A 15,438-nucleotide genomic window follows, 5' to 3' on the forward strand; every position below is an offset into this window, starting at 1 on the left:
GGTCTTGAGAAATGGTTGCTCTAGTACAAGTGTGACTACTATTATACCTTCTTATCTCCCAGCAGTACTTCTTGCACATTTTACTAATCCTGATCATCCAGTCACAACCTACACCATATTGTGTACATTTAGCATAGAATGTTGTTGGTTCCGACTCGTACACCCGATAATCTACACCTCGACGAATTGTATAATCTTTCATCGCCTTAATCACTACCTTCCTAAAACTGAATTTCATTCTCACGATGAATTCACCGTCCGCTATAACAGAAAGCTCTGCTACATTCACACCACAAAATATGTATTTTGATAAATAATTGTTAAATATATGTCTTAACCGTTGAAATTTTCTAATATTTATAATTTAAACATATAAATATAAATAAGTAATAAAATAAATATAAATAACTAATAATATACATATATACATATATATAAATAATAAAATCTATCAACATTTGTCATTTTTTAAAATATAAATATGAATAAGTAATAATAAATTATTAATCATAATATATAATAAATTATAAAATCTATCAACATTCCTGGTTTTTCAAAATATAAACATAAATAAATAATAATAAATTATTAACCACAGTGTATAATAAATTATAAAATATGCATAAACAATTATTAAATAATTAAAAATAAATAATCAATGCTACTTACTAAATAAAAAACCTTACTGAATAAGTAACTAATAATATAATTAATCATGCTACCTAATTAATATATAATATTTATCAATCATATATTGTATCAAAAATACATACTTACATTCATATAATGAGAAAATTTTGGTGCATGCATGGCCTCTAAATCTAGCGAGTCCATGAAAATAGGTTGGTTTATTTGTGTATTTGCCACCTCTGCCACATCTGCCTCCATAGTGCCATCAGCCTGATCTTCGTCTCCACCTGAATCAATGACTTTATAGTTACTTTCAAACTCCTCCTCGCTATCACTGTTATAATCTTTCAACTCAATATTTTGGTCTGCTTCAGATTGTTCAAACTCAATATACAGTTCGATGAACGATATCTATATTCGAATTTCCATATACACTGAAAACATATCGTCCATGTTCGCTTAATCAGTTACATATTTGATTTAAAACTAAACAAACCCACCGAATATGGATATAGGATGTCTATACAGAATGTACGACACTCTCCTAAATATTTGAGAACCGACTTTTCTCATAAATCACACCTTTTAATTCTTCAAACGACATTGTTAATGGAATAATGATATCTACCAGATTTTCGCACACAAATTTCACTCCTTCAGCTGTTTGTAACAAAATCTGTCCATGATAATAAATTTTTAACATCACTCTATCGTCCATTATGATATATTCAAATCATATGCTCTCAATCTTTGTATCATTGCTGTTGAAACAATGAAGAAGAATATAGAACTAGAGGAGTTTCAGAAGAGAGAATAGAGAGACAAAGAAGAAATGGACATGTTCAGCAAATTTTGGATATATATAAACCAACAAATTGGACGGTCTTACCGTGTTTTAATCGTTTAAATTTATTAAAGCATTAAAATCAGATAGTCTGATTTTATTTATTACGAATTTAAAAATGTTGCAGCCATCAAATCAGATCGTCCGATTTCATTACACATCACTATTTAAAAGCACACACAAATCAGACCATCCAATTTGTGTATTTTTTTCTGCTACAAAAAAATCAGACGGTCTAATTTTTCTCCCCTAGTTTCAAAAATTTAACGCCGTCACAACACTATATTACCCCTGCAACCTCCATAACTCAACGTTACACACATCTTTTAATCATATTAAAATTAATGAACCACAATCATTGACCTTTTTAACTTAAGATCTGGTGCAAAACTTAAAAAAAAGAAGTGTATGCAATTCATTTATATTGGGCCTCAGTCTTATTGGGTTTCATCATTAACTTAGAAACTATAGCACGTGCATTTTAGTAGCATCCCCTTCAAACGGAAGAGGTATATATAGAGACCAGAGTTAGATACGCACACATCGTATCACAACAGGATCAACAGAAACTTCACATTTCTCGTTTACTCTAATCTCTTTTTCCAATGTATTTCTTTAAATCCATTCTCTCCGACGATCCAGATTCCCCTGGATCTGAACATGATATCCGACAATACGCCTCACCCGCAAAACGCAACCGATCCTGATCCCTCCACATCCGACACCGCCAAGGCCTCCGCCGACCACAGTGACGGCGTCGATGGCAGCGGGTGGATTCGGTTCGGTGGCCTGATCAAAACCCTAACCTCCAAATCCGAATCGATAATCGAGACGTACCGCCGGGACCTCCAAGAATTCGGCACGGGACTCAAGAAGGAGATCGAGGTCGCCCATGGCTCCCTCGAGACGGTGGGCCAGGCCATCGATCAGTTGGGATCTACTGTTGTCAAAGGAACGGCCCAGATCATCTCCCAAGGTAAGGAAGCAATCCTAGCCGCCGATCTCGATTCCGATAACAATAGCAACAAAAGCACTAAAAGCCCTAGCAAAGATAGTAGTTGCTCGAATTTGAAAGGGTATAGTAGGTTTGAAGCTCAGATTCGTGCTATTCAGGGTGATGCTAGCACTTACAATGATGAGCCTGAGGATTTGGAAGAGTATGGAAAGTGGAAGTCATGATTTTCGTTGGAAGGGAAGGATGAGGAATTGGAGGGTTTTCTTAGTGAGAATGATGCTATGGAGAGTATTTACAAGAGGCTTGTTCCGAATAGCGTGGATAATGAAAGTTTCTGGTTAAGGTATTTCTATAAGGTATATAAGCTGAAAAAAGCTGAGGATGTGAGGGCTAGGCTTGTGACGACAATGTCAAGGGAAGAGGAGGATTTGAGTTGGGATGTAACAGATGTTGAAGATGGTGGTGGTGGTGATGGTGGTGAATTTGGTGAAAACTGAAAAGGGTGTGGTCGAAACAAAGAAATTGAGTGTGGAAGTGGGGGCAAATTCTTCTCAGGAGGAGTCTAAGGTGGAAAAGAGAAATAGTTCAATGCAAAGTGAAAGTAAGGAACATGGCAATGATTCTGTTGGGGAAACTAAAGTTGAGAGTTCAGTGATTGCTCAAAAGGCGGATGATGGAAGCAACTCATGCAAGGAAGTCGTGAAGGAAGTGGTTGAATCTGGGAAGAATAGTGATTATGCAGCTGGTTCTGATGACAAAGTGATAGTGGAAACAAAAGTTGATGATGGAAAACCTCCGGTGGTTGAGGCAAGTAAGAGCCTGGCACACGAGGAAGAGGAGGATCTCAGTTGGCATGAGATTGGGGATCTCAGTAGTATTGATGAAAAGAAGACAAGTCCGCCTCGGAGTGGAAGCCCAAGCAAAGTTGATGTGCGGAAGCGACTGAGTGTTGCAGAGGAAGAAGAAGCCTTGAGTTGGGACATTGAAGATGATGATGATGATGCTGTTAAGTCTTGAGACACTTGATGCTCACTGATCTGAGTTCTGGTGAGGCATAATTATGTAAGTGTGATTATGATTATTCTTTGATAAGTGAAATTAAATTAGCATTTTCTTTGTTTCTATGTATGTATAAATTGATTTAGAAATAGTGGTGTCATTTGTTTTGTCCTTCTTGTATGAAAGGCAATTGTTTCTATATAGGTTATCTTGTCTTTTTAAATTTGTCAGTTGTTTCGAATATTCATAAGATTATGATGACTTCAAACAGAATTTTGGATGACTCTTCATGACAAATTCCCTCACTATTTCTTTTATAAGTTAATCGCTCTGTTGTAATTATTAGTGCCAGCAAATTATCCTTTTTAAATTCAGAATTGGTTATAGTTGCATGGTTTGGAATACTCTTCTTTAAATAGCTCTTCCAGTTAGTCTAATTTGTTATATTAAAGAGCTTTATCAATGGAAACAATTAACCAGCAACTTGTTCATTTGATTTAAGTGTGTTGAAAGTTTGAAGTATAAGTAAGCACATTTACCTATATTAGTTCTCTCTAAACTAATAAACGTATCAAGTAGTGCCCGCTGAGTGAAAAAAATGAAGGTATGAAGACGATGGATGACAGATCAGAAAGTAATTAAAGAAACAAAAATCTTCATTGGAAGCATTTAAAGCAGTACCTTTCTATTTCAGTTAAAACAGTATGAAGATCAGATGTGGCAGTCCAGAAATGTTTGGAAACGCATCATTTGATATGTAAATGTACTGATATGTAAATGTACCAATACAGTATTAAGTAGATAAACATAACTTTGAATGATGTTGATGTTTAATATGAAAAATATAACCTATCTCTTAATTCACAGTTCACACTCTTCACATTTGAAAGCTAGATTTCTAAAGCCCTTAAACTGATTGGAACACCTACTAACCTGTTGTGAACTCTATAGTTTATACCTTATAAGCTATCCGTCTAATAAGTTCAAAAAGAAAAAGACGGGGGAGGGGTGAAAAATGGATAAAACACACTCTTCTAGCAGCAATCGGGCTCCTTTGTACAACAAATGGACATCCTCCACTGTTCCAAGGTAACTTTCTTGATTCACATTCCTTTGAAACCAGTGCTGCTTCTAAACTTAAATCTTACCTTAACCTCCAACTGTAATGCTGGGTTCAGAAGTTGATTCTCCCATATGTGAATTGGTTGGCGATGATAATGCCATAAGGCGTCCCTTTTGGGCTCGAGGTGGGAGATGCCTTGCAGGTTTCCTGGATGCTACCTTCCAAGGCAAGAAAACCCCAGTCCCAGCGCCACCAGGAAGTTTGCCAGGGTTCATTGCCATAGGGTGTACAGGATTTGTTAGCATGACCATTGGAGCATGAAGTATTCCCCATTTGGGCATCATGTCCATAGTCTCATAGCTGCTTACAGCTCCATTTGGCACAGCATATGGACTAGCAATGCCGGGTTGCCAAAGAGTCATTGCGTTTGTCATGGTAGGAGTTAGTGACTGGCATTGATTGGAGTCTGGCCTCACTCTAAAGAAGGTGATGCTAATCCTTCTGTTCGGTGATGGACACATTACGTGTCTTGCCATGTCTGCACTATTTCCTCTCATCACTAAAAGAGACCTGCCAAAGTAAGATTTTCATTATCTAATATGCACTGTTACCTATCTGCTTTTAGAAGAAGATACACACATTACATGATGCCTCAAATTTGTTTGCATAATAAGATGAATATTATCGTCACTTTTGTCATTAAGGGCAACTGTATCGGTGTTTCTTGATGCAGCCACTGAATATGAATGAGAAGAGATATTATGAAAAAATAAGCTATGAAGGATCACAATGGGGTCCTGTAATGCACCCTTTATGTAAATGATGAAAATGCAAAATAGCTATTAAGTTTTCCTAGGCAGAAAAACTATATAATTTTGTGGATTGGAAGTGCTTGCAAGATTCTATGTTACCCAAGGATAAAGGAAATGGAGAGAAGCAAGATCCGAATAATATGGGCGTTATTATTATTGTAACATGTATAGTTGCATCCTGTGGAAAGCTTGTATAATAGCATTTCACATTATTCACTTACATGATGAAGCTATTTCTTCCTTCATATCCAGCACTGTGAATAGAATCTTAAATAATAAATGGAAGATTAGGACTGCAAAGAGTAAAGTTGTTTGATATGTACCCCTTCTTCAATGAGAGCATGAGTGGCCCCTTGTAGTTCCCATCATTTTCACTCATTAGGATACGTCCAAAAGCCATAGTTGAATCAGAGAGAAGAAGGGTTGATATAGGCTGGTCCAGATGGGGTGGTTTCAGGAATGGCTGAGAAAATTCCCCCTAAAATTATAGACATAGCTATGTTATTTCATTGTAGCAACAGATGCTTATACAGTTGTACAACCTTCCTAAAATGTACTGACACCGGATAAATGAAGTAAAGGGAAAACAATACCTCCTCAAAGAAGTTAATGATACAACCATTTGGCCTTTTATACTCTGGAATTAACTTCCATTGTATAAGGTGATCAATGACACCATGAAGAAGTGCTGGAATCGGTTCTATGTTGCCTGTAAAAACACATGAAAACAAAAAAGGGAGAGTAGAATTACACATCACACCACTCTACCAAAGTTATCAAGTTTTTTCTACTTATCATTTCTTACTCTTTGCATCATTTATCTGCCCGAATATCGGAACACCTAGCTGAATCAGCTCTCTCTTGTTCCCCTTCATCTGCTTGTTGAATAGTATGAAAGTTTCACCTACATTTATTCATGGAGATGTTGCAATTAGTAATCTAAAAACAGTGACTACAGGACAGCTATGATCAAATTAATCAGCTGGTTTCCGGCCAGTTTGACCGGTTTCTAGTCGGTTTACCGGAGAGTTCCCCTTTCTGGCCAGCCACATGGATCTCGTTTACAAAATCAGTCAGCTTACATATTTCTGAGTCATTGAAAATGGCTTCATATAACTTCAATCCTTTCACAACATTAACCTGATAATTGGAACAATTTTTTTTTTCTGTTAGCAATTTCCACCTGTTTTACTTATAAAAGAATGCATTTAGTTTGTGAAAAGAATTGATGAACTTGCCATATGGCCCTTCACTGACTCCTTTGCTTGGAAACCTTTTGTCAACTTTATCAGTGATGAGCGTCCTTCACATTCTTCGTGATTGGAACATATGCTAATGTTTGTCAAACTGGGGTGCATTTCTTGAGATCCTGCTCATCAAACCAAAGAAAATCTTTGAAAATTTAATACCCAGCAAAAATTTAATGCATGCTTTTTAATTATCAATTGTTAAATAGATTCAAGAGTTGACACCACCCATATGTACTAAAGAAGTTCACTTATCAAAATTTAGTTATTAGAGATATTGTGAATTCCAGTTGGTAGAACCTCTGATTATCTTGCAGGTGTCAAATCCTACTAGGCCGTTAAACTAGACAACCTTAGAGAGCTTAACTAGACGTTTGACAAAACTAACCTAAACTGTCACTATATAACACTCATATCCTTTTAAATGAAAAATATTAAATGCAATTTGTTTACCATTTAAAAAAAATTAAGAAAACAAATTAGAAAGAGATGGCGGCAACACATGTCATGAGCAATGTCCCCACGGTGGTAGTGCAATTAATAAAGGGAATTGAAGAAGAGATGTGGAGTCTAGGCATGGCAATAATGGTATAATACAAACAAAAGAATGATGGCTCCTTCAAAAATCAAAAACAAAAAAAAAAAAAAATTATGGAAGGCAGCAGCACATGTCCCCTCTATGAAATAAATACATCTGGCTGCCTAAACATGTGTTTCTTTCCAATTTCTTTTCTCAACCGTTGTTATTCATTTGTTCCCTTGCTTTCCATTGATAGGACTCATGTTACTATTAGTCTATTACCCTGAACTCTACACATAACATAACACTATATTATTTATTTGTTTTTATAATATTTACATATTTGTAGATATAGAAAAGATGTTTAAAATTTTGATATAACGTCACGTGAAGAGTTATAATTAGTAGTTATATTGATATAAATATCACTATTTTTTTATAAGAAATGACATTTGTATTATTCTTTGTATACATTCTTTTTACAAATTCTCTAGTATAAGAGATTATATTAAGAGGATTGTAAGAACATTCATCAAAGTTACTGGAATAAATTTTTTAAGAAAAAACTTTTTAACATATCAAATATTTAACGTATTGAAAACTTGAATCTTGTAAGCTTCTAATAAAAAAAATTACTTTTGATTTTGATTTTTTTTAATAAGTATCTTTAAAAACATATTCTTATTCGTAGAAGGACGAAGAAAAACGCATTCAACACGGCTCATTGATGCATGACTTGACACCTTGATTTTGATGAGGAATTAAATCGTTTGAAAAAATAAAATCAACAAATTCTAAGTTGATTATACAAAGTTATACGAGGTGACGAATATAAACTACTAAGATCATATTAAACTACAAAGTAATAAGAAACATCTCACTTTTATGCACACAAAATTAAGTACTAATATGATGCAACATTCTTCCAAATTTTACTTATTAACAAGGTTGCATTAAATGATTAATCTACAAGAAAAATCAATGTTTTTTTTTCCCCTCTGGCAGGATTATTGAGGGTTGATTAAATTAAGAGTGGAGAATATTGGTACCATTACCATATATTCCAAAATCCAACCAACCCAACCCAACCCAGCCCCATTGAGAGGGAAGGCCGCACGCACGTGCTAAGATACCATTTAGATGGAACCAGTCACGTGACGTCAACAACCATATTATGCCGTCTGCTATGATGTTTCCGCCGCCTGTAATAAAATCATTGTTCGTATCTCTAGATCTCTCCTTCATTAACGTTGTTATCTTCGTCAATCATCACTACACCTAAATAACGAGGATTAAGCTCTTCTAAATTAAGGTTGACAAAGTAAAAAAAATCTAACTGTATATGGTATAAATTATCTAATTAATAATTGTTTAAGTTTTATTTCCTGTTTTTATTAATTTTTTTTATTTTAGAGAATTAACCCCAACCAACCCTCTTTCTCTCTTAAATTATAATATGGTTATTGTTAAAAAATAAAATAATTTATTCTTCTAATCAATCTCTTTAAAAATCTTTTTAGATTCCAAGCATTGCTTATATTACTTTCAATTGACTTTTAAATATAAAATAAGATTTTGCATATTATAATTGATATCGACTTACACCTCTTCGATTAAATAATAAAAAATAAAAGCACAATGGTTTGAGAAAATATTTTTTTTATTTTTGTTTTGAAATTGGTTAAAAGGTGTTCAAAGAGACTAAGAGCATTGGTTAATAAAATCGAAATAAAAATGTTATTTTTTTCAAAATTGAAAAGGTTTATATTTTTCTATTCAAATTTTTTAATTATGATTTTCTTAAAAATTATTATCTTAATGTATTTGTTAATAAGACTCTTTTATTTTAATACTTTTTGTTATTAGAATATTATAAAAAATAATAAAAATGATAGAATTTCATTTTCCATTTTACTTTTATATTGGCTTTTCATCTTTATAAAATTCTAAAAATAAAAAATAAAAAATACAAATACAAATCAAATATATCCTAATTTTTTAGGTGCGTAAATAACATCGTTATTTTCATCAAATGCAACTTTGTTTACATTAAGAAATGTTTTAATACACAGGTAGCGGTATTATGGACAGAATCTTTGAACTGCATTCTCAGCTTAAAATTACTTTAAAATCATCGCAATTCCACACCAAATAAAAAGTCACAAATTCATATATCTTGGTGAAAAAAAGAAAATCACAAAATAATAGACTTATTTGTTCTACAATAAAAAAATTATATACACACCAAAAATCAAACGGTACAAAAAGCGTTTGGTAAGTATAAGGGATACAGGAAAATGTTTTAATATACTTTCTGGTGGAACATTACATGAAAATATTTAAAATTATTTCCACTAAAAAATTTAGATTTAAATATAGTTAATTCAATAAAAAAAATTCGGCTAAAAAAGAATTAAAAAAATATTTGATAACTACTCGTAAAAATAAATCAATATTTTTCAGTTGAAAAAGATAAAAAACTAATTTCTTTATCCAATAATCAAATAACAACTTTTAATTTCTTTTAAAGTAGTAATATTTACTCGTTCACTGTTTTATTATCTTATTATCAGATAAAAGAAATTAATTTTCTAACAAATCATTTTTTGTCAAATTAATCTCTTTTTTAAAAATTAAATATTTATATACTTTTTAAATATATTAAGATATTAATACATTTAAATATATTATTTTTTTAGTTAGACTCAAACTAGCAATTTTTAAGTGAGGAGAGACTATATTATTTAAATTATAAGTTTATAACTCATTAGCTAAAAAAAATGAGACTATTATCTTAAAAAGGAAGAGAGCATACATCAAAAATTCAAAAATAACAGAATTTATTGTTTTTATTTTTTACCATCATTTCTAATTATTAATATTTCTTTAATTTAATAAACTAATTATATATTTTTAATTCATAATTTTAATGATTAAATAAAAACAATAAATTCTGGTTATTTTCTAAAAGTTCCACCTAGTCAGGGTAGCTCAGCGTGACCGTAAAGTTATATATTGGAAAAGAATAGTGTTGGAAAATGGAGGATAAAAAAGGTTGAACCATGTCTGCGGTCTACCATTGCGCAACGGAAATTAATTTTGACCCTATTACTATAAACAATTTCTATACAAATCTCATTTCCATGTCAAATAATACTATTAACTCGTGTTCAAAATTTGTTAAACTCTAATGATGAATAAAATAAAAACGACTTTTATATGTTTCGAGTATTAATATATTTAATTCAATATACTACTAATTTTTAATAAGATGTCATAAAATAAAACAAATTTTGCATCTTTGAAAAGATATGCATACACAGAAAGTTTCATGATTTCGTCCCTACAATTATATCACACAAACCAACAAAAATTGTTTAAATAATAATAATAATAATAATAATAAATCACCGGTGCTTTTTTTTAGAGAGAGGAAATTTAAAAAATCCCTGCTTTATGAGAACAACGAATGAATTTGCAGAGAAATGAAAAGTGAAGCTTAATTAAAGCTTTTAGAAGGATGAATCGTGAATAAGAAAAGAAAGAATTAAGATATGTAATTAATTAGATTGTTAATTGTAATTAATTAAAGTACCTGAATCAGTAATCTCGCTCTCTGGAGATTCATACTCCTCATGACTCTGTTGAGCTTCGCCTTCGCCTTCGCCATTTCCAACACTCTCCGTCACTTCCTCCTCCACTTTCCCCTTCTCACCGTCTCCGCCGCCATTACTCTCCGCCTCCGCCTCCTCCGCCGTCGCCGTCTTCTTTTCGGTGACCTTGCAGAGCTCGAGAGTCACGTCAGCAATGGAGTGGTACTTCTGCATCTGGATGACGGGAATCCAGTTGAGCCTGCGGCGGTGTATGGCAGCGAACACGGCGTCGTACTCGTCGGAGGATGAGGCTGCGGCAGCTAGGTGAGAGCAGAGGGCGTCGATGATGGCATTTGCAGCAGCGAATTCGCCGCGGAACCAGGCGAGTATGGCGTCCTTGGCGAAGGAATCCGACACGACCATTGGCGGATCGGTACGAGGAACAGCAGCAGTTACAGCCGCCATGAGAATCAGAGTCGAAGCAATTAAGGAAAGGAAAGGAAGCTTGTCCCAATATTTATGAGTTTCAGAAACACAAACAGAGACAAAAACAGAGACACAGTGAAAGTCTGAAAGAGGTTCTTGTGTTTTAAGGTTTTTACTTTTTTTTTTATTTTGATTTTTTTAATGCTTCACATGCAGAAGTTAGAGGAGAGGGTTTATGAATAGGGGAAGGGTAGGAGAGAGTGTGGGATTTTAATACAATAAAAAGGGAAGTGTGTTGTGTTGTGTTGTGTTGTGTGAGTGCCAACTCCGTACAGTTCGGTATTCGTGGCAAACTGGCAAAATAACATGAAACAGGTTTAAGGCAGAAAATTACCAAATACCAATAACAAAGTCTTTTTCTTTTTCTTTTTATTCAATTAATAATTAAAAAGAATACATCTTTTTTATTTGAAATATATTTTAAGTGAAATTTAAAAATATAATAAAATAATTAAAAAAATTATACCTTAAATAATATATTTTTTCCATTATTATTAAAAGTTGTGAATTTGAATTTTTTTATTTTAAAAAAAAACATAGAGAAGAGAGCTAAAGGGCGAGAAGAGAAGTGGGTCCCTTTCCCAATGGGTCGGGGTCTATGCAATTGCACCACGACTGAACAGAAAGGAGCATTGTGAGGGCCCCATTTCAGAGCCTCTATTCTTGGTTCTCACATCACTGGCTGCCGAGCGAAGCTGACCAAGGGTCCCACACCCCTCGACCCTGGTAAAGACTCGAGAGCCAAATATTTATGTCAAATAGTGTTATTTGAATAATGTATATTTAATTAGTTGGATATTATAATTGTTAATTATGTTAAAATTTAAAAGTTGTATATTACGTGTTAATATGAAATATGATAGTATGTGACTAATTTATCTAAAAAAATGAGATATGGTAGTAGCTGTTGAAGTTCAAAGTAAGGCAATTTAGAAATTGGAATGCTAAGTAATGCTGCTTTGATTCAACTTACAAACCACTTTTGTTTTTGGTGGAGAGTGCAGACCTTGGACTTTGGTATTGCTCTTGTTAATACGTAATAGTGGTGGTTCGTTGTTCGTGTTTTGTGGAACCAAACAAACTACAACACGGATCCACACAATTTTAATAGTAGAGCAAAATATATATAATATAATAATAATTTTTATAATAAAAATATTATATTTATATAAAAAGTTAATTATTAAATTATTTATTATAAATTTATGTATAAATATATATATTATTTAACTTATTTTTAATATATATTTTATATTTTAAAATTTATTTTATATAAATAATTATTTTATATATATATAACATAATTATTGTTATAATTATATTTTGTTATTGTAAAATATAATTAGATTTTAAAATATCTAATTACAAATTAAAATATTAAAATATTAATTTAAATAATAATATAAAATTTAAAATTTAAATTTTTATATTTTATATTTTAAAATCTTGACAATATAATATATATATATATATATATATATATATATATATGTTGTCAAACAATTATTTAAAATTTAACTTTTATACAATTAGTTCTTGATGATGATATTTATAGTTGAAAAAGTTCATTTAGTGTAGTTGTTATGAAAAGAAACTAAAGCTAATTTTAAAAGAAAAAACACAAATGGATAGATAATAGTCTTTCGAGTAGATTTTTAGAAAAAATATCAATCTTATTTAAATTTAAAAATTAATCATTATGATGAACATTTAATATAAAGTTTTTAAATTGATTATTAAGTATCTAAAGTTAAATAAAAAATTATTATGAAATCAAATTAAATAATTTAATAGGGATAAATAAATATTATTATCATATATTACTCAATAAAATTTTAAATTATAGTAATGACACTTGTCCTACAGTTATAACAGTAGATCCGTCCCTAACTACAATAATATATATACACACACATAGAATGGTGCCTTATTAACTCTCTAAATTGTATCTATAAGTCGTTTTAATTAATGAAATTTTAAAAATATAAAATGTAAATAAATCATGTCAAAAGTTAATTTTTGATTTTTCTTGCTCTGTCATAACATTTATTTATTTGTCGCCTTAATTATAACACATTAGCATTTCACATAATTTCAGTTGTAGGATATATCAATAAAAAAGTATGTTCAAATTTGTCCACCAAAACACCCCTTTTCTTATATGTAATTTGGAATTTGGTTGACAGGGTCTATTTTAGTTCTTTCTAAAGGAATTTTAATAAATAATTTGATTATTTTAATTATTATTCATGTTCGTTGCTGACTTAGAAGTCACATAAACTGTCATCATGATATCAAAATAACATAAATAAAAGGATTCACTACTTTGATTCATATTTTGCAACATAAAATAATAATAATAATATATTAGATGTATGATTAGTAGCATAAGTTAAAGTTAGTTAGAAATTAAATTAGCTGTCCAGTTAGTTAGAATTGGAGCTCAATTAATCACAGGTTCAATTAACTTCATTATAATGCATGTATATAAACCCTCAATTGAGAAATTCAATAACAGATTCTATTTTCCCCTTCTCTCTGTTCAATATGGTATCAGGAGCAAACCCTTCTTGAAGCTTTCGTAATCGTCTACTCTCTCTCTCTCCTCTCCACCATTTCTGCATCTTCTTTCCTCGTTCTTCTTTTTTCTTTCTCTCTTCTTGGCTCACACGATAGAGATTGATGAGATCTTGCTTGTTTCATCCCTGTTCTTGAAATCGAAACAGCAATTTTCGATCAACGAGCCTCGACGAGAAGCCATTCATCGTGCATGTTCATGGAACCTTCCGCTTCACTGTCTTTGGCTGCTTCTTCAGCCTCATCCATGACGATCGACCCATACAACCTCTCCCCGGCTGATCAACCAGGTTTGATCTTAGTTACTCAACAACTCAGTGAGGACAACTATCATTCATGGAGCCGCGCTATACGAAAAGCCCTCAATGCCAAGAGAAAGCTTCGCTTTATCATAGGTTCTGTTCCTCAACTTGATCCTACCACTGAACCAGAGAAATTTGAAAACTGGCAGTGTGTCAATGATGTAGTGAGCACTTGGATGCTGAACTCTGTTTCAAAAGAGATAGCCACTTCACTGGTGTATACAAATTCGGCTGCTGAACTTTGGAATGATTTGAAAGATCGATTTCAACATGGCAATGGCCCTCGTGTTTTCGAGTTAAAACGTGATTTGATGAATCTCCGCCAAGGCACGATGACCATCTCACAATACTTTACCAAGATCAAAGTTCTTTGGGAGGAATTGAACTCCTACAGACCTGTACAATGCAACTGTGGTGATGCTCGAGCTATGCAAGAATTTCTTCAAACAGAATACGTCCATTGCTTCTTGATGGGACTAGATGAGTCTTATTCTCAAATTCGGGGCCAAATCCTACTCATGGACCCCCTCCCTGCGATTAACAAGGTGATGTCCTTGGTGACTCAAGAAGAGAAACATCGGGTATTAGGAGCTTCCTTGAATTCCCTGCCACAACCTCAAGTCGCTTTTCTCGCCCGCAATCCTCATGCCGCTCAGCCTCAAGGTCGTGGCCGAGGCACACTCAAAAAAGATCGTCCTCTCTGCTCTCATTGTGGCCTTCTTGGGCATACAATCGATAAGTGCTATAAGCTCCACGGATTCCCACCAAATTTTGGCAAAGGGAGAGGCACGAGGCCATCCGTACACAATGTGTCTGTCAATTTGGAACCATCAACACCGGCCACTCCCAACCTGACCTCTGCTCAAGTTCAACAACTTTTGTCCCTACTCAATCATCACCAAATTCAGGAAATTCCAACTCCTGAATCCACAGGTGTCGCAACCCCAGCAGGTATTGTTCTCAACACATCTATGATAAGGTCAAATTTACCCAACAATGCTTGGATCTTAGATAGTGGAGCCACTATACATATTGCTTGTGATTTATCACTTTTCGAGTCCATTCATACCTCTAAGAGTTTTTCAGTTTCTTTACCAAATGGTGACATTTTCTCTGCAAATCTCATAGGGTCAGTTTTCATCAATAATAATATTACACTCTACAATGTGCTTTATGTGCCTGAATTTCGAGTCAATTTACTATCAGTGTCCGCCTTACTTTCCAATTCTTCACTCACTGTCACTATTGGATACACTCATTTTGTTATTCAGAACAACAAGTGTTCGAAGAAGATTGGGAAAGGTAGCCTGCAGCAGGGACTTTATATCATGAGAGCCGACACCCCAACCAAGTCATCATCATATGTCTCCACTCAGTCTAATCCGGCCTTTCATACTAGTTTTAATCAAA

The 15,438-nt window shown here is 33.1% G+C and overlaps 1 protein-coding gene and 1 pseudogene across 1 annotated transcript; one reads left to right on the forward strand and one right to left on the reverse strand.

Annotated features, from left to right (window-relative positions):
- Positions 1-2,023: 2,023 nt before the first annotated feature.
- On the forward strand, positions 2,024-3,725 carry LOC112696171 (uncharacterized; annotated as a pseudogene).
- Positions 3,726-4,160: 435 nt separating this feature from the next.
- Positions 4,161-11,491, reverse strand: LOC112696170 (RNA demethylase ALKBH10B). The gene is made up of 7 exons (XM_025748791.3): positions 10,666-11,491; positions 6,542-6,672; positions 6,326-6,443; positions 6,109-6,207; positions 5,897-6,012; positions 5,627-5,781; positions 4,161-5,061 (listed from the first exon to the last, which is right to left on the reverse strand). Exons 1-7 carry the CDS (start codon positions 11,126-11,128, stop codon positions 4,578-4,580), a joined length of 1,566 nt encoding a protein of 521 aa, XP_025604576.1. The 5' UTR covers positions 11,129-11,491; the 3' UTR covers positions 4,161-4,577.
- Between the last annotated feature and the right edge of the window lie 3,947 nt (positions 11,492-15,438).

The sequence above is a fragment of the Arachis hypogaea genome, chromosome 6 (assembly GCF_003086295.3).
Source record: "Arachis hypogaea cultivar Tifrunner chromosome 6, arahy.Tifrunner.gnm2.J5K5, whole genome shotgun sequence".
NCBI classification, from domain to species: Eukaryota; Viridiplantae; Streptophyta; class Magnoliopsida; order Fabales; family Fabaceae; genus Arachis; species Arachis hypogaea.